This window comes from Scyliorhinus torazame, chromosome 10, assembly GCF_047496885.1.
Source record: "Scyliorhinus torazame isolate Kashiwa2021f chromosome 10, sScyTor2.1, whole genome shotgun sequence".
Classification (NCBI taxonomy): Eukaryota; Metazoa; Chordata; class Chondrichthyes; order Carcharhiniformes; family Scyliorhinidae; genus Scyliorhinus; species Scyliorhinus torazame.
In genome coordinates this window covers 141,382,607-141,404,901 of record NC_092716.1, presented here as the reverse complement: position 1 = coordinate 141,404,901, position 22,295 = coordinate 141,382,607, and the positions used below count along the sequence as shown (strand labels likewise).

At 50.3% G+C, this 22,295-nt stretch overlaps 1 protein-coding gene across 1 annotated transcript in view; it reads right to left on the bottom strand.

Annotated features, from left to right (window-relative positions):
• Positions 1 to 22,295, bottom strand: part of LOC140430263 (uncharacterized) — a 136,690-nt gene that overhangs the window by 71,317 nt on the left and 43,078 nt on the right. Inside the window, exons 20-25 of the mRNA XM_072517688.1 lie at positions 13,822 to 13,973; positions 13,577 to 13,715; positions 12,367 to 12,477; positions 8,981 to 9,160; positions 6,197 to 6,436; positions 2,973 to 3,129 (exon numbers count right to left, since the gene is read on the bottom strand). Coding sequence (XP_072373789.1) covers positions 2,973 to 3,129; positions 6,197 to 6,436; positions 8,981 to 9,160; positions 12,367 to 12,477; positions 13,577 to 13,715; positions 13,822 to 13,973 — 979 coding nt within the window. The remainder of the gene's footprint in view (positions 1 to 2,972; positions 3,130 to 6,196; positions 6,437 to 8,980; positions 9,161 to 12,366; positions 12,478 to 13,576; positions 13,716 to 13,821; positions 13,974 to 22,295) is intronic.

The window sequence follows — 22,295 nt, the reverse complement described above, 5'->3', positions numbered from 1 at the left end:
TCTTACAACCAAAACAAATAACTTCACATTTCCCCACATTATATTCCATCTGCCACCTTCTTGCCAACTTACTTAACCTATTTATAAGTCTTTGAAACCTCTCTATGTCCTGCCCACAGCTTACCTTTCTACCTAGCTTTGTATCATCATCAAAGTTAGGTACATTACTCTGGGCACAATTCAACTAATTAGAAACAAGGTCCATAAGACCATAAGACAGAGGAGCAGAATTAGGCCACTCGGCCCATCGAGTCTGCTCCGCCATTCAATCATAACTATATTTTTCTCATCCCCATTCTCCTGCTTTCTCCCCATAACCCCTGATCCCCTTATTAATCAAGAACCTATCTATCTCTATCTTAAAGAGACTTAGTCCCATAGCGAGCGCATTTAGACGTGTGTTTCCCAGCACTTGCTGCGCCAAGAAACACATGGCTATACAACGCGACCTGCATTGTATAAGGGGCCACTGTGGGGAATGCTCGGCCGAGGCTGCACATAGCCACATTTTGTACACCGAGGAGCTCTGCTCTCCGGACCTCCCCAGTGTAGCGAGAGATCGAGAAGCCATTTTTAAATGGCGTTCCCAAAGTGGCTCTCCCACTTTGCTGCAGAGAACAGTGTCAATCCCCCTCACTATATTGTCCCATAGTACCATTGCATTCTTATGTGCTCTTCCCACTTGAATGACTTCATGTACCACAGTGCCATGGTCAGTCAGTTCATCCAACCTGCAGCCCCAACTCTCATCCAAACAATCTGAAATAATCTCTTACACTCCTTCCCCTGGATCCCCTTCCCGTCCTGGGCTGAAGTCACTCCACCTCACGAGAGAGTGGGCTTTGTTTATGCCCACTCTCTGCTTCCTATCAGTTAACTAACTCTATCTATGCTATATATATATTACCCACATCGCTATGAGCCCTTAACTTGCCTCTTAATCTTTTGTGAGACACCTTATCAAATGCCTTTGGGAAATGAAAGTATGTTCCAGCAGCTGGCTCCCCTTCATCTACCTTACTAGTTACATCCTCAGAAAAACTCGAATAAATTTGTCAAACAGAATTTCCCTTTCGTAAAACCACCTTGACTTGTTCCAAAACCATCTTGACTTGTTCTAATTATACTACAGTTTTCAAAGTGCATTGTCAGGGTTGATATTAGTCTGAAACATGTAATGAAGGTGGACAGATAGACAGTGCTGTGCAAGGTATGAAGGACACTAACATGTTGTGCCAAGACAATGGGGGGTGGCAGGATGCAACAAACTGGTTTGCTACTTCCCCAAGGACATGGATGGAATACTCAGGAAGATGCCATCTTTTGCACACTCACTTTGATTCAGGGTCGATATTGTTTATGGACTGCGGAATCTTAAGGGGCCTGGCTTCTTGGTTGCGGATGGTGGGAGATTCAATAGTGTAAGGGACTAAGACCTCACACTGTATATTTTTGTAAAATATATTATTAATATTGGGTGGCATTTTATCATATTTTTTCAAAGTGTCAGGCTTATACTGAAAACGGCGTGTAGCTTTCCAGATGCACAGCTCAGTTTTCTCTCCAGGTCTTGAGCCTCTCTGAGTATAATCAATGAGTAAGGCGGGGTTTACTCCATCACTTTGGCAGGGTGGGACCTGATATAGCACATACTCAGTTCACTTACTTCAAGATACTCCACAGCAATCAGGGGTCATTTGTAAAGGGAACCCCGATTGGCACTGAAGTGGACTCTACTCCTCCCACCACCACAGATTTACCAGGGTCTCCCCGCACCCTGGACAATCATTGGGGGTTCTCCCCTTGCACAATCTTCAGGGACTCCCCTCCCTGTATAATCATTGGGGGATCCTCTCCGACTGGCATTTCCCGATTCTCTGAATTTTCTGCCTGCATCGTCATTCTCTCTGACGACAAATGCTGGCTGAAATCAACCCCAAAGTCATGGATATTTCTAAAATTAAAAAAAAAAGAAACAAACATCCTTAAACTGGGTGAATCTATGTCTGTCTCTGTCCCCCCAACAAACAGAGCTACCTGGCAGTATCGGGGAAACTCGCACATCGTTATCTCTGAGGAGCCTCAAATCACCCTGTGTGGGCCGCATAGGCCCAATTCAAAGAGAAATATATAAAAACTATCAGCATTTCATAATCCAGGTTAGCCAACAGGAGCCTGCTTGTCTGTTAAGGCCTTCCTTTCAATTCTTAATGATTTGAGACGTTTTAACAATATCGAGAACTCAGATGAGGGAAGCTGGGAAGACAGTGTGGAGAGGTGACAGTCATGTGACATGGGCTTCTGGCTTGTAGTACCAATAATATTGCCTTGCTGAACTGCAAAGCTCAGCCTGCTGTTAACCCTCTATTTGACAGCCAGACAGAAAATAAGCTCTTCCCAGGTTAAACACCTGCCCCATCTACACTGCTTCTGCTAGAGATTCTGCACCATCATCTACTAGACTGATTAATCTTTGCATGCCTATCTTATCTTGTGAAGTCAGCACCACCATTCTTCACCAATCTCCGTGAAGAAATACCTCTTTGCACTTAGATTCTGGACTCTGGAACCCATGTGAAACGCTATTCTTTCCTCTGTAGTTTCTATACTTCAAATCTTTATTTTCTCTGTTCCTCTCTTTACTATCTGAAGGAGAGGGAGATGTTGTAAATTCTCTTTGCATTTTCTGTGAAAATAAACTAGCCCTTTGAGTTCTTCCTATCACAAGTTTGCTGTGGGGTTATTAATAGGCAATTGGATCACACCAAAACAGATGGGTTGGGAAGTATGTCACTGCTTATACAGGGGGAAACAAATCAAAAACACCCTTCTGTTTATGGACAGGTGCTGAGAGGGGGATTTAACAGCACCCCCCCCCCGCCCGCCCCCCGTTCCTGTCTGCAACAATAGACAAAAATGGCGTTATATATCCTCCCAAACCCAAAATTGAATGCAAGCAGAATATTACTCACGACAAAATTCAGGGTTTCTCCATGAAATGCATACCCCAACCGTACTGCAGGCCAAAGAGTAAGCAGTTATAGCTGTACACAAACATTCACAGTCTCCACCACTATCACAAGCACATGCATCACGTACGCAGGCCTCATAAAATGGGGTTGGATTGATCTGAAAATAAACACGAGAAAATTCATATAACTGCACCTGCATTCCGAACATTCAGTACCTTTGAACAGAAGGAATGAAAATATTACAGTTCCAAACCAAGCTGACAGATCGCACAAAGGGCAGTGGGTTCACTATTTGGGGAACCTTTCATAGAATGAATTTTCCCAAATTCAAATCATCCCCAATATTTTGAGATACTCCCTGAGCTCAGTCTCTCAAAGGAGAATTTATATAGATTTGTATACATTATAGCACAAGAAGAGACCATTCAGCCCTCAATGCTTCTGTCTCTGCTGGAACTGATTCCTTCTGATCCTTTAGATTCCTCAATTTCAAATCCTTGATTTCAATTTCCACTGCAGCACAGTTGGAAGCCACCAATATCTCAGTGCTGCAGTGACATTCAGACAGACGGCATGAAATCCATACTTGCTGCCATACAGGCTCAGACTTTGCCATCATGGTTGTAGGTCTCAGTGTTCAAAAGGACATGCAGGCTCTTGTTGCAGTCCAGCAATTTGTGATTATTCGGATTGCTACTCTTGTGAGTGCCAGTCTCATTGTGCAGTATGAACCTATTGCCCTCTCTCAGGATGACAGCATTCCTGCTCCCAGCACTACCAGTCCACCACTGCACTTGCTGTTGACTATCAGGTAACCAGTCTGAACCCAGCTCCTCATGGCTCATTGCTACTCAAGGCGACTCTGAGATACTATTTGCAGTTTCCCCAGTTTCCCCCAGTAAAATGCAGTAAAATCCAGAAGCCTTTCATGAACCATGCTGCAGCCACTTGGGTGTGGTGCTGCATGGGAGCACTTGAACAAGCAAAGGCACGCTCAAGACAGGGAATTCACAAGGATGAAGAGCTCCTTTCTGACACAGATACAACTGTAAGGAATTATGGCTCCATGGTTGTCAAGACGTTTTATTGAAATTAGATCTAAGCAGGCACTCTCTGACAGCCTGCCCATGGTGTATAGAACCAGGATTCATCCTCTCTTTCTGCCTCCTGCCAATGTGGCCTCTGGTTCCTGGAACCAACTTATAATGGCTATATTATGGAGTATGCAGAAGACCACCACAAACTTGGACCCGCAATGTGTGCCTGGTGTGTATTGCAGGACATCCTCAGGAGTTCAGGCATTGTAGGTAGTGTGTGAGCAAACTGATTGCTTGCTCCATGATGTTCCAGGTGGCTCTGGTGCCCTCATTATACATGTGTTGCCCTCATGTAGTCGGGTCCCAAATTGGAGACATCAACATTTTGTCCCAAAGAAGCCACCCTCTGCTTCTTTGTGAGGGTTCAAGGACAAAATGAACAACTGACCCCTTCAAAATGAATGTGGCATGGCTGTTGCCAGGACAGCACCAACAGCAAGGGTTTGTTTCCCATTATGGCTGAGGTAGAACTAGAACCTACCTCCTTACCTACCCCTGTTTGATGCAGAGTGGTGCCCATCAACCTATATAACCAAATGTCTCTCTCTCCTTCTCTCTCTCTCTATTATTAACAGAGATGCCTCTGGTCTCTCATGCACTATGGGTAATACCTACCAACCTATCTATAGGCTCAGGTTAAAACTATTGTATGAGAGGTGCAAGATGTGCAATGTATATCTCTATAAATAATAGCTTGTAGGTGCATAAAGACTTGGGGCGTGATTTAACACAGAAAAAACGGAGTCTCAGTTTGGGCATGTAGAGCGGGATCTTTCCTGGCACCTGCAGCACCGAGAACGACCCCGCTATCAAATAGGACTCTGTTGCTTTTCCTGGCCTCGCTCGCTAACACCCCACTGATTTCATTTCCTGCACTGTCAGCTGAGCTCATCAGTGTATGAAGAGATTGGGGCAGTGTTTAAAAATGGCGCCCCAATTTCACAACCCCACCTCGGACACCACACTGTGGCCTCTCCCACTGCCCCAGCTTACCTCTTAGGTGGTCCTCGAGCCCCCCCTCACCCCACCTCTTAAGGGCAAGGCATCCCGAGTCCATCCCTGACACAGGCAACCTAACACCCAGGCACCTTGGCACTGACAGCCTGGCACCCTGGCAGTGCCCCTGCCAGCCTGGCACTTCCAGGGTGGCACTGCCTGGGTGCCAAGGTGGCAGTGGGAGTACCAGGTACCATCCTGCCTGGAGCTCGACCACCCGGGCCTCTGATGGCCTGGGAGAGCCCCCAGGTGCAGTTATGCTTGTTCCATCTGTTGTTAGATCCGTTAGAGCTCGCGAGGCACTCTGAGTGTCACAAATCTCGCGAGAGGCCTCTCATGAGATTTAATGGTCTGTCGTGTCACCAAGTCGAGTGCGAAGAGTCCGTTCGATCGCGCTCTTAGCTTCAGTTCTATCCTTCACTGCCAGACTATCTGAGCTGTAACAGTGGGCAAAGCAAAAGGTTCCCATATTTTTTCAGTGTCAGACTCTGACTGAAAACCACCGTGTAGCTCTCCAGCTGCACAGCCGAGTTTTTAGTCCAGCTCTTGAGCCTGTCTGGCAAAAATATTCAGGGGTATGGTTTATGCCGTCACTGTGGTGGGGGGAGACTGGCTCCACAGAGATTGGGATACCCTTTAAAAAGGGCATCCTGATCAGCACAGAAAGACTCCCCACCCCAAAACCTTTAACATTGGAGTTCTCCACAACAAGCATGGGGGCTCCCTAGAGCATGTTAGCACTGCCAGGTTGCCAACCAGTGCCTTGGAACAGTGTTATCCTTGTCCCTCTACCCCAGGGGGCTATGCTTACCCTTGCGCCCCCGAGCCCTTGCACCCTCTTGCACCCATGGTTGCATCCCCTCGACTGATTCACGTTTTAAAATAGCTGCTGTAAACCTTGCTGACTTGATGTCTCGGTAACGGCAGACATGGGTGTGAAAAAGATTCTGGGATTTTTCCATTTTCTCGGTTGTTAATAGAAAGTTAAGGATATTTTGTACCTTTGCTTTGAAAGATACTCTGCTCTTGGCAACTGTTAAAAGGTCGCCACATTGGAAGATGAAACCATTATTGCTTTCACATACAATTGTTTGAATATAAATCATATCATGAGGTGAAAAGATGCTGTACCTGAGAATTACAAGCTTTGAATGGTTTACTCTTGAGGATACTGCACTGTTTCTGAGCCCATGCATCTCGATGGACGTTAATTGAACAAGGGTCTTTGTTTTTCTTTACATTCATGCAGGCAGGTGACACCTTCCAGCTGTTTCCAAACTCCTCCATGTTTACAACCACCAACTGGTTTCTTGTAGTAAAGTCATTGTGTACATTGCCATCGTAATTTCCACACAATCCACAGATAGTACGCTGTAATACCCAATAAAGGTGACAATGATTAGACTTATTTGTTTCCCCTTTTTGGTGAGGATAGAACTACATACCATATAATTCCTAAGCTATCATAGTGCCTTACGTCAGTCATTATTCATTGACAAACAAATCAAAAAGATTTGCCAGCCCTGTTTTTAGAAAAAACAACATCCCTTTGGCAGACCATTAAAATGGTAACAGTTTGGTTTTGAGTTGTGATTTTTCAGGAATAAACTTCAGCAATGAGCAATCGCATTGTCTGACCAGTGGTTTAGTCCATTGGGGAGGGATTTACCCACCACCCCGCTGCATGGTATTCGGCAGCAGAAGCAGCCTGCCAGTGGGATCCCACCGTTGTCAATGGGATTGCCTGTTAACTGCACATCTCGTCACCGGGAAACCCATGCGCTGGTGTGTGACCGGAATATCATGCCGGCATTACCAGCCGGTAAAACCCTATATTCCCTTTAGTAATTGCTGTACTGGTTCTAAATTTTTCAAATGTATTCAATGTCAGGATATGAATGTTGCTCCCAAGGGCAGCACTTATTGCTTGTCAGAAAGCTGGTACTGTAACTTTTGTGGTAAAAATGCTCCCACAATGCTGTTTGGTCAGGAGTTACAGGATTTTAACCCCCAGTGACCTTTGAAGGGAATGTACAATATTTTCACGCCAGGAGAGTGTATAACTTCAAAGAGAATTTGAAAGTGATAGGGCTGGATTGCTGACGCCAATGAAGGATCCGTGGAAAAATCGGTGCCACACCCCACCAATTCTGCTACCAGTAAGGGGCTAGCATCGGCACCGCATGCACCCATGGAATGCATGGAAAAATGGTGGGAGAATAGCCAGGTCTATGCTGGACACGTGTAGGGCTGACAAGGTTCACCCTCCACACACGCACCGATCGCGCCTGAAAAGATGGCGGCAGTTGTGCTGGACTGTGTACACGTCCACCCTGAACCCACAGCCCACCTCCTGGCCACCCCCGCTACTCCCCCCATTCCTGGCAGAAGCCCCCCAGCCAGTGGCATGGCTCTCGGCAGAGTATGGTGGGGCTGGACACTGTCCTCAAGCCTCTCTCTCTCTCCATAGTCACCATGCCAGATTCATGACTGCTGAGACCTCACATGCTGCCGTCGGGAACTTAGCCCATTGGAGACGGAGCATTATGGATGGACCCAAAAATTCTATTCAAACGGGGTTGCGACTACGCGCGGCGCACATCTCGATGACACCGATTTGGAGGGGGCGGAGCATAGCAACCCGGTGTCAAACCGGCACCTGCCGCGATTTCGGCATCAGGAGCCATTCTCCGCCCAATCGCCGTTCCCGATTTCGGCATTGGGCAACGGAGAATCCAGCCCATGGTCTTTCTTGCACCCACTGCCCTCGTCCTTTCAGTTTAGGAGGCTCTGCTGAATACCCCTTGGTGAATTGCTACATTGCAACCTGGAGACAGTACAGAGTTAGGGGCTGGTTTAGCACAGTGGGCTGAACAGCTGGCTTGTAACGCAGAACAATGCCAGCAGCGCGGGTTCAATTCCTGTACCGGTCTCCCCGAACAGGCGCTGGAATGTGGCGACTAGTGGCTTTTCACAGTAACTTAATTGAAGCCTACTTGTGGCAATAAGCGATTATTATTATTATTACTGCAGCCACACAACCACAACCTGATAAGAGTGTGGTCAAGGAGTTGTTTAGATATGTGGATAAGTTGTTGAGCATGTAAATTGCTCTGATTGAGCCTGCCCTGCCAACAACTTCAGTCGTAAAAGTTCGGGCCGTCTATTTTAAAGAGAAGAAAATCCCACCCACAAAAACAGGAGTGGAACATTGGTTGTACACATCAGTATTTATGAGTATTGGACATCAACTATATTAAAAATATATTTTAAAATTATTACAGTTCAAATGAGCTGTTGTAATGATGAATAGAGAATCAATAATAATCACTGTTGTGATCCCACCCACTACTTTTATTCTCACAAAATAAGATATCAAAAATTAATTATCTCCATATTTATTACTGTTTATCAAAAATGATCAGTAATGGTGATCATATTCAAGCTATTTCTTCCAAATATGTGAATTTCAGATTTAGTTGTTATTTAATCCCAGTGCATTTTATTCTCTGTCAAATCGACAGGTGGGTTATCATCTGCAATCCTTGCTGCAGGTGCATTTTGACCACAATTAGGTTTGTTTCCAGGTGACTTTCATGTAGGGTTTATATTAGCTTCAGTTAGAGAAAGTCACAAAGTGCCTCCCTGGGTGGAAAGCTGTGAGAGTCAAGCTCAGGCAATAAGAATTATAACAGCAAGCCAGATGCTCACACAAAGTGGAAGAATGTGTTATGCCAACCATCAATTGTCCTGCCTCAGAGTAAGTACATATGAGGGGGGGTTGCGATATTCACATCATCAACGACGATAAAGGGCTTTTTCAATGTCAGACTTACTGTTCAAAAGATTTTAAATTGCTGTCAGTGTAAAGGGCATCTTTTGTAATATCAGCAAGGTTCAAGAATAAACACTTACCGTAAAGGAGTGACTGAGTTTAATAGTCAAGCTTGTTTTCTTGTCCCAGATCAGTACCAGTCCATTTTTAGCTTCAATTACAAGGTAAAGACCAAGATAACGCACGACATAAGGAATATGTTTACTGCTGCCAAACTTCACCACATCATACTTTCCATCTGAGAGTTTTATTTCAACGTTCTGAAAGGTTTTAAATAACCATGTTAGAAATATACCACATAGAACAGCCACCTATAAATTACACCAGAAAGTATTGGTATCTATTGGACTGGGCCTTATTGGAAACATATGACTGTTATTAAAACATACAGAGTTATTAATGCACACATGGTTCAGCGAGCTGAGGGATTTAGTGATGTGTTGCAATTCTCCAGAATTTGCTGATCAATTTACACTGCTCCATTATTTGCTTTGTACAAGAGCAGAATAATGTTCTGGGTCCTTCTGATTTTGGAAATGAATTGCCCATTAAGCTCACCGCAGAAAATTCAGTCTGATAATAACAGCATAAATACCTTTTTAATTATGTGATTTGTCAATGCTAATCAACATTTGAAACAGTGGAATCTCTCTCCTTTAGAGAGTTAATTGTTCTTCTTTTAAAAACAAATTAGAATACCCAATTATTTTTTTTCCAATTAAAGGGCAATTTAGTGTGGCTAATCCACCTAACCTGCACATCTTTGGGTTGTGGGGGCGAAACCCACGCAGACACGGGGAGAATGTGCAAACGCCACTCGGATCCTCCACGCCGCAATCCCAGTGCTAACCACTGCACCACATGCTGCCCTCGATAGTTAATTGTTCTTAGAGATTTTATAAAAGTCAAGTTTTTTTTTTGGTTATTCTTCTTACTTCTGCCCATGTCCTCTCTCTTAATCCAACCTTTCTTTCCCACTTTATTTCACTTTCTGTGCCTGATTTGATTGTAATTCACCAAGTTCAATGGATCCAGTTCTCAGTATCTGGTTCTTCTTAAATCTCATTAGTTAAAGAAATACAGTGTTGGTCCCACTGCACACTGAGATTCCAAACATCGTTTTGCCTCGCCATATCATTATCAGCTTGCACAAACAGCACGTCTGGTGCAAAAATATTTTGAGCTGAAGGGTGCAGAAAGGTATCACACTAACAGGCCATGCCAAGCCATGCCAGGATCCAATAATATCCAGCTCAAAGAGTATGGGTAACATTTGATAGCCACAGCTTTAGAGCCAGTAGCAACCCCACCACGGCCTTTTCCGGGAATCCCATTGGGTTAAGGCTCAGTTAAGCAATCTATTGGTTGCCTTTGGTGTTCCCAGTCACACAAGGGACAATCTCCCACCATGCTTTCTGGTATGAAGCTGATATCTCATCTCCAGGATCTGCTGGCCAACCATCTCTTCACTACTGCAAAGCACCACCATATGCTGATGCCACTGCCTGCACTGCAGGAGGCCAGGAAAGAAAATCGATGCCGGACTCCCCAGACGTGAGTATCATAGAATCATAGAACTTATAGTGCAGAAAGATGCCATTTGGCTCATCGAGTCTGCACCAGCCTACGGAAAGAGCTCCCTACCCAGGCCCACACCTCCACCCCATCCCCGCAACCCAACCAAACCTTTCTGGACACTAAGGGCAATTTAGCATGGCCAATCCACCTAACCTGCACATCTTTGGATTGTGGGAGGAAACTGGAGCACCCAGAGTAAACCCACGCAGACACAGGGAGAACATGCAGACTCCGCACAGACATGACCCAAACCGGGAATCGAACCTGGGAACCTGGAGCTGTGAAGCAACTGTGCTAACTACTGTTACCGTGCCGCCCTTGTGGGGAAGAATCACCAGGGCCGGTCAGGGAGGCTCTGGCAGTGGGGTGGGGTGGGGGGTCACTGTGAAGGGGAGGGCATGTCTTCCTGAGACTTCCTCCCTTGCCACCAGCAGGTCTCTCTGTTGAGCACAGGATGTACAAGAATTCCCCAGGCATGGCCCCCATTGAGGGCCTCAATTGGTTACATGGGGGAAAAGTCATCCTAGGTTTTCTCTACTTCAAAATTAGACAATGGGAGTCAAGACAAACTGGTCTCCATGCCATTCCTTCCTACCGCATTATACTGCCTTCACACCCACTCTGAGGGGAAGATTAAATTCCACGCATTAGTTCCCAGGGCAAGAGTTTCACAGATTGCAAAATGTTAATAGGTAGGAACAGAAGTTGGTTATTCAGCTCTTTGTGTCTTTTCCTCCATTCAATGAGATCATGGCTGATCTGTGGGATAACTCCATATACCTATCTTTTAATAATTTTAGTTCACAAAAATATATCATTCTCAGATTTTAAAGCACTGGGAACTAATGTGTGGAATTTAATGTTCCCCTCAGAGTGGGTGTGAAGGCAGTATAATGGGGTAGGAAGGTACGGCATGGAGACGAGTTTGTCTTGACTCCTCATTGACTAATTTTGAAGTAGAGAAAAGCTAGGATGACTTTTCCCCCATGCAACCTTCCTGTGTAGAAGTATTTCCTAACTTCACTCCTGAAATATCTGGTATAATGTTTAGGCCATGTCCCCTAGTGCTAGACTTCCCAACCTGTAGAAATAATTTCTCTATATCTAACTTGGCAGTTCTTCTTAATATCCTGAAAACTTCAATAAAATCACCTCTGAACCCTCAGAATTCCAAGAAAAATGCTGATTGGTATGGTCTTTCCTCCCACCCTTGGAATCCAGATAAATCTATACTGTACTCTGTCCAAGGCACATCTTCCATTATGTCCTAAGGGATTGTAAACTGTTTAAACTCTTTCCAGACTGGTGCAGACTCTATGGGCCAAATGGCCTCCTTCTGCACTGTAAATTATATGATTATAAACAAAACCTTACCTTGTGCTTATTTAAAAATGGACTTTGCTGGACCAAAACCATGGCTGAGCAAGACACATGATTTTCAAGTTGTTTACAATTTTGAAAATTTCCAACAGGAAGAAAGGTCAACAAAACAAGGGAACAGCAGATGATCTGGCTCCCCTGTCTGGACTTATAACAAAACTCGTTAAACCTGTGGAGGGGCTAATAGCCACCATATATCTCCTAAGATGAACAATGGGTTTTGATCAGAGTCCTGAAACCGACTCATCAATGATTGTATTTTAATCCCCAACTCAAACTACCTACCTAACTGGGCTGAACAACTCTTAGGGGAGAATGCCGGTCAGTGCTCCCTCTGCCCCCTCGTGGCTGTATAGTTCCGGTCCAGGACAGCGCACTTGAGTGTGAAAAATCCGGAACAAATGGCATCGTGGAAAGCTCAAACGCAGGATTCGAGTTGAAGCCAAATTCTGGGACAGTCCAGGAAAATACGGGGTGGTTAGCCATCCTGATTACCCTGTTCACTTACCCCCAAGAAGATTTTGATTGATTTAGAGCATGTTGTACCCGTGGTCCCGCAAGGGATGTTTTCAGTGATTATTCTGAAGGTGCCACTGGAAGACTTATTTCCACAATAATCCTGAAACGATCATGAGGACAGAATTAAAGACTAACAGCTTCACACAATATAAGTCTATAGATAGGTCACAAAATAAACTTACTCAGCTCTAAAATGTTTGAAATTTGAAGAGTAAAAGCAATTATAAACTGATTTAGCATCATTACACAGTCAACGGGCCGGATCCTCCATTTCTGAGTCGAAGTGCATACGCTAACGGAGAATCCGTGGACTTTCATGTCAGAAAAATCGGCGCCACACCTGCACCGATTCTGCTGCGGTGAAGGGCTAGCACCAGCGGCGTGTGGAACACCAGCAATACCCACAAAAAACGGTGCGGGAATGGCCGGGTCCGTGATGGACACCTGCAAGGCTGACAAGCTGCAGCCGTGCTTAAACAATACCCCCCCCCCACACACACTCATCATGGCCGAAAAGATGGGACAGGTTGTGCTGGAGCGCCCATACAACTGATGGGTTGGCTGGGGCCAGAGGGCACCCGGGGGGTGGGTGGCGTCCCTATACGACCCAGGGTACCAGGCTTAAAGCGGGTTGTCAGTGGCATGCGTAGCTGCAGGACTGTCTTGCCGGCTGCGGTAATGGTGTTGCATACCAATCCACCCCGACCCTACAGCCCACCTCCTGGCCACCCCCCACTACTCTCCCCAGCCCTGGCAGAAGCCCCCTGGCCTGTGGCATGGCTGTCGGCAAAGTATAGCGGTGCTGGACACTGTCCGTATGCTCTCTCACCAGCATCCACCACACCACGTTCGTGATTTGTGAGAGCTCACGTGGACCGCGCTGTCGGGAACGCGGCCCATCGGAAGCGGAGAACCTCGGGTGGGCCCGCTAATGATATGCAAACGGTATTTCAACTGCGCATGCTGTGTGTCGCACTGATGCTGTTTTCGAGGAGGCGTAGCATCGCGATTCAGCACCAAACCGGCGCCTGCCGTGATTTCGACTTCGGGAGCTATTCTCCACCCGATCATAGTCCCCGATTTCGGCGTCGGCCAACAGAGAATCCCGCCCATTGTTTATTGTTGATTTAGGCTTAATGTTTTATTGCATATTGTCATTCTTTTTGTCCCATTTTAAAATAAGATAATTATGAAAATACCTGGGCAACAATATATTCACAGTCTCCATTAAAATTGTAGCGTTTTCCATCAAAAGTGATATAATTCCCATCTCCGTAGATCATACATGTTCCATGACATTGTTGTTCTGTGCAGCTCCATAGTCTGTTCTTACATTCACTTAAAAAGTCAAATAAGATGAGCATTGACCAAATTAGATTGGCAGTGAGGTTCAACAGTTACATCGTGTAATTCACCTTAACAAGAGTGAATATTTGCTACATACCATGAGTTACAGTCCACCTGTACAATGTCCCCAGAGTGGTATTGGATGCCATTGTGTGTACATGGGCATTCACTGATAGGGATACAGCCACCACTTTCATCAGAAATTAAACCTTCAGGACACATACATCCAGATGTACAACCTGTGGCATACTGCAGAGAGAAATAATTGAAAGTTTTATATAATAGTGGAGGAGCAGAGAGATATACAGGCTCCAAGGTATAGATATCACTGCAAACTGACGGGCAGGTACAAATATTAAGTGCGAAGGATATTTGGGCTGGAAGACAAATGTTAGATTGCTTCTGGGTATTACAACTGCTTCCGGGTACTGTTTCAGGAAGGATATATTGGCCTTGGAGATGTTGCACTGCAGATTCACCAAGAAGATAATGGGCGGGATTCTCCGACCCCCCATCGGGCCGGAGAATCGCCGGGGGGCGGTGTGAATCCCGTCCCCGCTGGCTGCCGAATTCTCTGGCGCCGGGGTTTTGACGGGGGCGAATTGTGGCGGTTGGCGGCCGCTGGCAGCGGGTCTCCCCCGCCGATTCTCCAGTCCGCGATGGACCGAGTGGCCGCCCATTTTAGGCTGGTCCCGCCGGCATAAATTAGACCTGGTACTTACCGGCGGGACCTGGCACTGCGGGCGGCCTCCGGGGTCCTCGGGGGGATCTGGCCCCGGGGGTGCCCACACGGCTGCCTGGCCCTCGATCGGGGCCCACCGATTCGCAGCCGGGCCTGTGCCGTGGGGGCACTCTTTCCCTCCGCACCGGCTGCTGTGGACCTCCGACATGGCCGGTGCGGAGACGAACCCCCCTGTGCATGTGCTGGGATGATGCCAGCACACGCTGGCGCTCCCGTGCATGCGCCAACTCACGCCGACCGGCGGAGGACCTTCCGTGCCGGTTGGCGCGGTGCCAACCCCGCCGGCACCGGTCTAGTCCCAGAAGGTGTGGAGGATTCCGCACCTTCCGGGAGGCCCGACGCCGGAGTGGCTCACGCCACTCCTCGGCGCCAGGACCGCCCGCCCCGCCGGGTAGGGGAGAATCCCACCCAACGAGACTAAAAGTGTTAAATTATGGGGATAGGTTCAGAGATTAGGGGCAGGATTCTCCATTCCAAAGTCTAAGTGCTCCCGGCAGTGGAGAAACCAGAGTGGTTCCCGTTGGTGCGAGGAGTGGCGCATGGGTGAGGGTCACAATCGTTTGACATGCAAATATGTGCAGAGCGGCAAGTGCGATGTGCTTGGGCTGCCATTCCAAATAGGTGCTCCAATCCTCAAGTCCAGCGGCAGGCTGCTCACACCACACACCCCAGCCCAAATGTCGACTCCCCCCCCACCACACCGCTGACATGGGCAGCACCCCCAACCTCTCATCAAGAAGGGACAAACGCCCCCCTCCGTAGGATGCCATGCTTTCATTCAATGGCGGAGCAGACTTGATGGGCCGAGTGACCTACATTTGCTCCTACCTTTTATGGTCTTATGGGCAGCTCCGCCAAACCACACACGCATGGGGGTGACCTGCCCACCCCCTTCAGCCAGCCCCCTCAGACACCCCTTCAGTCCCTACCCCCTGGCATGCCAATGGTGTAATACCCTCGGGCACCATGGCACTGACACCGTAACAGTGACACCTCAACTTGGTGTGATGGAGATTAGTCCATTTCTCATGTGACCTCCTACCGCTGCCAGGCCACAGAGGGAGGGTCTTCTTAGGGTCCTGTGGGTTGGGTGGTCCCGGGCTATGCGTGAGGGCTTGACCCCAGGAGCTTCTTGAGTCGAGCTTCTCAAGTGTTTTTGGAGCAGAACTAATCCAGGCAAGTGGAGATTATTCCATCACACTTCTGACTCATGCATTTTAGACGGTGGATGGACTTTGGGGGTCGGGAGGTGAGTTACTCGCTGCTGAATTCCCAGCCTCTGATGTGCATTTGTACCCTCATTATTTATATAGCTAGTCCAGTTCAATGGTAACCACCCCCCTCATGGGGATTCAGTGATTGTGATACCAATAAATACCAAGGGGCAATAGTTAGATTCTCTCTTGTTGGTGATGGTCATGCCTGATACTTATCACTCATCAGTTCAAGCCTGAATGTTGTCCAAGTCTTGTTGCATATGGCATGGGCTGCTTCAGTATCTGAGGAGTCTCAGATGGTACCAAACACTTTGCAATGATCAGCGGACATTCCCACTTCTGATTTAGGGCTCTCATCAGGACTCCAACACCCCGCGCCGCCATTGCCACCCCCACTATCAGCATTGAGGCTTCCACCCCTGCCCCCCTTCCAACTATCAACATCGGGGTCCGATCCCCTACCCCTAACATCAGCATCGAGGCTTCCACCCTGCCCCCCCTCCCCCACTACCAACATCGGGGTACGATCCCCTACCCCTAACATCAGCATTGAAACTTCCACCCTGCCCCCCTCCCCCACTACCAACATCGGGGTCCGATCCCCTACCCCTACCCCTAACATCAGCATCGAGGCTTCCACCCTGCCCCCCTCCCCCACTATCAACATCGGGGTCCAATCCCCTACCCCTAACATCAGCATCGAGGCTTCCACCCTGCCCCCCTCCCAACTATCAACATCGGGGTCCGATCCCCTACCCCTAACATCAGCAACGAGGCTTCCACCCTGCCCCCTCCCCCACTACCAACATCGGGGTCCGATCCCCTACCCCTAACATCAGCATCGAGGCTTCCACCCTGCCCCCCTCCCCCACTACCAACATCGGGGTCCGATCCCCTACCCCTAACATCAGCATTGAGGCTTCCACCCTGCCCCCCTCGCCCACTACCAACATCGGGGTCCGATCCCCTACCCCTACCCCTAACATCAGCATCGAGGCTTCCACCCTGCCCCCCTCCCCCACTATCAACATCGGGGTCCGATCCCCTACCCCTAACATCAGCATCGAGGCTTCCACCCTGCCCCCCTCCCAACTATCAACATCGGGGTCCGATCCCCTACCCCTAACATCAGCAACGAGGCTTCCACCCTGCCCCCTCCCCCACTACCAACATCGGGATCCGATCCCCTACCCCTAACATCAGCATCGAGGCTTCCACCCTGCCCCCCTCCCCCACTACCAACATCGGGGTCCGATCCCCTACCCCTAACATCAGCATCGAGGCTTCCACCCTGCCCCCCTCGCCCACTACCAACATCGGGGTCCGATCCCCTACCCCTAACATCAGCATCGAGGCTTCCACCCTGCCCCCCTCCCCACTATCAACATCGGGGTCCGATCCCCTACCCCTAACATCAGCATCGAGGCTTCCACCCTGCCCCCCTCCCAACTATCAACATCGGGGTCCGATCCCCTACCCCTAACATCAGCATCGAGGCTTCCACCCTGCCCCCCTCCCCCACTACCACCATCGGGGTCCGATCCCCTACCCCTAACATCAGCATCGAGGCTTCCACCCTGCCCCCCTCCCCCACTACCAATATCGGGGTCCGATCCCCTACCCCTAACATCAGCATCGAGGCTTCCACCCTGCCCCCCTCCCCCACTACCAACATCGGGGTCCGATCCCCTACCCCTAACATCAGCATTGAGACTTCCACCCTGCCCCCCTCCCCCACTACCAACATCGGGGTCCGATCCCCTACCCCTACCCCTAACATCAGCATTGAGACTTCCACCCTGCCCCCATCCCAACTACCAACATCGGGGTCCGATCCCCTACCCCTAACATCAGCATCGAGGCATCCACCCTGCCCCCTCCCAACTATCAACATCGGGGTCCGATCCCCTACCCCTAACATCAGCATCGAGGCATCCACCCTGACCCCCTTCCCCACTACCAACATCGGGGCCCAATTCCCCACCTTGACTATCAGCATTGGACCTCTCGCCCCACTACCAACATCGGGACTTCCACCCCCCCAACTATCAACATTGGGGTCCAATCCCCCCAACAACCACCATCGGGGCTCCCATCCCTCCCAACTACCAACATCGGGGCCCAATCCCCCCAAATACCAACATCGGGGTCCAATCTCCCCAAATACCACCATCGGGATCCAATCCCCCCAAATACCACCATCGGGGTCCAATTCCCCCAAATACCACCATCGGGGTCCAATCCCCCCAAATACCAACATCGGGGTCCAATCCCCCCAACTACAACATCGGGGCTCCCATCCCCCCAACTACCAACATCGGGGCTCCCATCTCCCCAACTACCAACATCGGGGCTCCCATCTCCCCAACTACCAACATCGGGGCTCCCATCTCCCCAACTACCAACATCGGGGCTCCCATCTCCCCAACTACCAACATCGGGGCTCCCATCTCCCCAACTACTAACATCGGGGCTCCCATCTCCCCAACTACTAACATCAGGGTCTAATCCCCCCAACTACCAACATCGGAGTCTAATCCCCCAAATACCAAAATCGGGGCTCCCATCTCCCCAACTACCAACATCGGGGCTCCCATCCCCCCAACTACCAACATCGCACCTCCCATCCCCCCAACTACCAACATCGGGGCTCCCATCTCCCCAACTACCAACCTCGGGGTCCAATCCCCCAAATACCACCATCGGGGCTCCCATCCCCCCAACTACCAACATCGGGGCTCCCATCTCCCCCAATTACCAACATCGGGGTCCAATCCCCCCAAATACCAACATCGGGGCTCCCATCTCCCCAACTACCAACATCGGGGTCCAATCCCCCCAAATACCAACATCGGGGTACAATCCCCCCAACTACAACATCGGGGCTCCCATCCCCCCAACTACCAACATCGGGGCTCCCATCTCCCCAACTACCAATATCGGGGCTCCCATCTCCCCCAACTACTAACATCGGGGCTCCCATCTCCCCCAACTACTAACATCAGGGTCTAATCCCCCCAACTACCAACATCGGAGTCTAATCCCCCAAATACCAACATCGGGGCTCCCATCTCCCCAACTACCAACATCGGGGTCCAATCCCCCCAAATACCAACATCGGGGCTCCCATCTCCCCAACTACCAACATCGGGGTCCAATCCCCCCAAATACCAACATCGGGGTACAATCCCCCCAACTACAACATCGGGGCTCCCATCCCCCCAACTACCAACATCGGGGCTCCCATCTCCCCAACTACCAATATCGGGGCTCCCATCTCCCCCAACTACTAACATCGGGGCTCACATCTCTCCCAACTACTAACATCAGGGTCTAATCCCCCCAACTACCAACATCGGAGTCTAATCCCCCAAATACCAACATCGGGGCTCCCATCCCCCCAACTACCAACATCGCAGCTCCCATCCCCCCAACTACCAACATCGCAGCTCCCATCCCCCCAACTACCAACATCGGGGCTCTCATCTCCCCAACTACCAACATCGCAGCTCCCATCCCCCCAACTACCAACATCGCAGCTCCCATCCCCCCAACTACCAACATCGGGGCTCCCATCTCCCCAACTACTAACATCGGGGCTCCCATCTCCCCAACTACTAACATCAGGGTCTAATCCCCCCAACTACCAACATCGGAGTCTAATCCCCCAAATACCAACATCGCACCTCCCATCCCCCCAACTACCAACATCGGGGCTCCCATCTCCCCAACTACCAACCTCGGGGTCCAATCCCCCAAATACCACCATCGGGGCTCCCATCCCCCCAACTACCAACATCGGGGCTCCCATCTCCCCCAATTACCAACATCGGGGTCCAATCCCCCCAAATACCAACATCGGGGCTCCCATCTCCCCAACTACCAACATCGGGGTCCAATCCCCCCAAATACCAACATCGGGGTACAATCCCCCCAACTACAACATCGGGGCTCCCATCCCCCCAACTACCAACATCGGGGCTCCCATCTCCCCAACTACCAATATCGGGGCTCCCATCTCCCCCAACTACTAACATCGGGGCTCCCATCTCCCCCAACTACTAACATCAGGGTCTAATCCCCCCAACTACCAACATCGGAGTCTAATCCCCCAAATACCAACATCGGGGCTCCCATCTCCCCAACTACCAACATCGGGGTCCAATCCCCCCAAATACCAACAACGGGGCTCCCATCTCCCCAACTACCAACATCGGGGTCCAATCCCCCCAAATACCAACATCGGGGTACAATCCCCCCAACTACAACATCGGGGCTCCCATCCCCCCAACTACCAACATCGGGGCTCCCATCTCCCCAACTACCAATATCGGGGCTCCCATCTCCCCCAACTACTAACATCGGGGCTCACATCTCCCCCAACTACTAACATCAGGGTCTAATCCCCCCAACTACCAACATCGGAGTCTAATCCCCCAAATACCAACATCGGGGCTCCCATCCCCCCAACTACCAACATCGCAGCTCCCATCCCCCCAACTACCAACATCGCAGCTCCCATCCCCCCAACTACCAACATCGGGGCTCTCATCTCCCCAACTACCAACATCGCAGCTCCCATCCCCCCAACTACCAACATCGCAGCTCCCATCCCCCCAACTACCAACATCGGGGCTCCCATCCCCCCAACTACCAACATCGGGGTCCAATCCCCCCAAATACCACCATCGGGGCTCCCATCCCCCCAACTACCAACATCGGGGTCCAATCCCCCCAAATACCAACATCGGGGTCCAATCCCCCCAAATACCAACATCGGGGCTCCCATCTCCCCAACTACCAACATCGGGGTCCAATCCCCCCAAATACCAACATCGGGGCTCCCATCTCCCCAACTACCAACATCGGGGTCCAATCCCCCCCAAGTACCAACATCGGGGCTCCCATCTCCCCAACTACCAACATCGGGGTCCAATCCCCCCAAATACCACCATCGGGGCTCCCATCTCCCCAATTACCAACATCGGGGCTCCCATCTCCCCCAACTACCAACATCGGGGTCCAATCCCCCCAAATACCACCATCGGGGTCCAATCCCCCCAAATACCAACATCGGGGCTCCCATCCCCCCAACTACAACATCGGGGCTCCCATCCCCCCAACTACCAACATCGCGGCTCCCATCTCCCCAATTACCAACATCGGGGCTCCCATCTCCCCAACTACCAACATCGGGGTCCAATCTCCCCAACTACCAACATTGGGCTGCCTTCTCCCCAACTACCAACATCGGGGCTCCCATCTCCCCAACTACTAACATCGGGGCTCCCACCTCCCCAACTACTAACATCAGGGTCTAATCCCCCCAACTACCAACATCGGAGTCTAATCCCCCAACTACAACATCGGGGCTCCCATCCCCCCAACTACCAACATCGCGGCTCCCATCTCCCCAATTACCAACATCGCACCTCCCATCCCCCCCAACTACCAACATCGGGGCTCCAAACTCCCCAACTACCAACCTCGGGGTCCAATCCCCCCAAATACCACCATCGGGGCTCCCATCCCCCCAACTACCAACATCGGGGCTCCCATCTCCCCCAACTACCAACATCGGGGTCCAATCCCCCCAAATACCAACATCGGGGCTCCCATCTCCCCAACTACCAACATCGGGGTCCAATCCCCCCAAATACCAACATCGGGGTACAATCCCCCCAACTACAACATCGGGGCTCCCATCCTCCCAACTACCAACATCGGGGCTCCCATCTCCCCAACTACCAACATCGGGGCTCCCATCTCCCCCAACTACTAACATCAGGGTCTAATCCCCCCAACTACCAACATCGGAGTCTAATCCCCCAAATACCAACATCGGGGCTCCCATCTCCCCAACTACCAACATCGGGGCTCCCATCCCCCCAACTACCAACATCGCAGCTCCCATCCCCCCAACTACCAACATCGCAGCTCCCATCCCCCCAACTACCAACATCGCAGCTCCCATCCCCCCAACTACCAACATCGGGGTCCCATCCCCCCAACTACAACATCGGGGCTCCCATCCCCCCAACTACCAACATCGCAGCTCCCATCCCCCCAACTACCAACATCGGGGCTCTCATCTCCCCAACTACCAACATCGCAGCTCCCATCCCCCCAACTACCAACATCGCAGCTCCCATCCCCCCAACTACCAACATCGGGGCTCCCATCTCCCCAACTACCAACATCGGGGTCCAATCCCCCCAAATACCACCATCGGGGCTCCCATCCCCCCAACTACCAACATCGGGGTCCAATCCCCCCAAATACCAACATCGGGGTCCAATCCCCCCAAATACCAACATCGGGGCTCCCATCTCCCCAACTACCAACATCGGGGTCCAATCCCCCCAAGTACCAACATCGGGGCTCCCATCTCCCCAACTACCAACATCGGGGTCCAATCCCCCCAAATACCACCATCGGGGCTCCCATCTCCCCAATTACCAACATCGGGGTCCAATCCCCCCAAATACCACCATCGGGGCTCCCATCTCCCCAATTACCAACATCGGGGTCCAATCCCCCCAAATACCAACATCGCGGCTCCCATCTCCCCAATCACCAACATCGGGGCTCCCATCTCCCCAACTACCAACA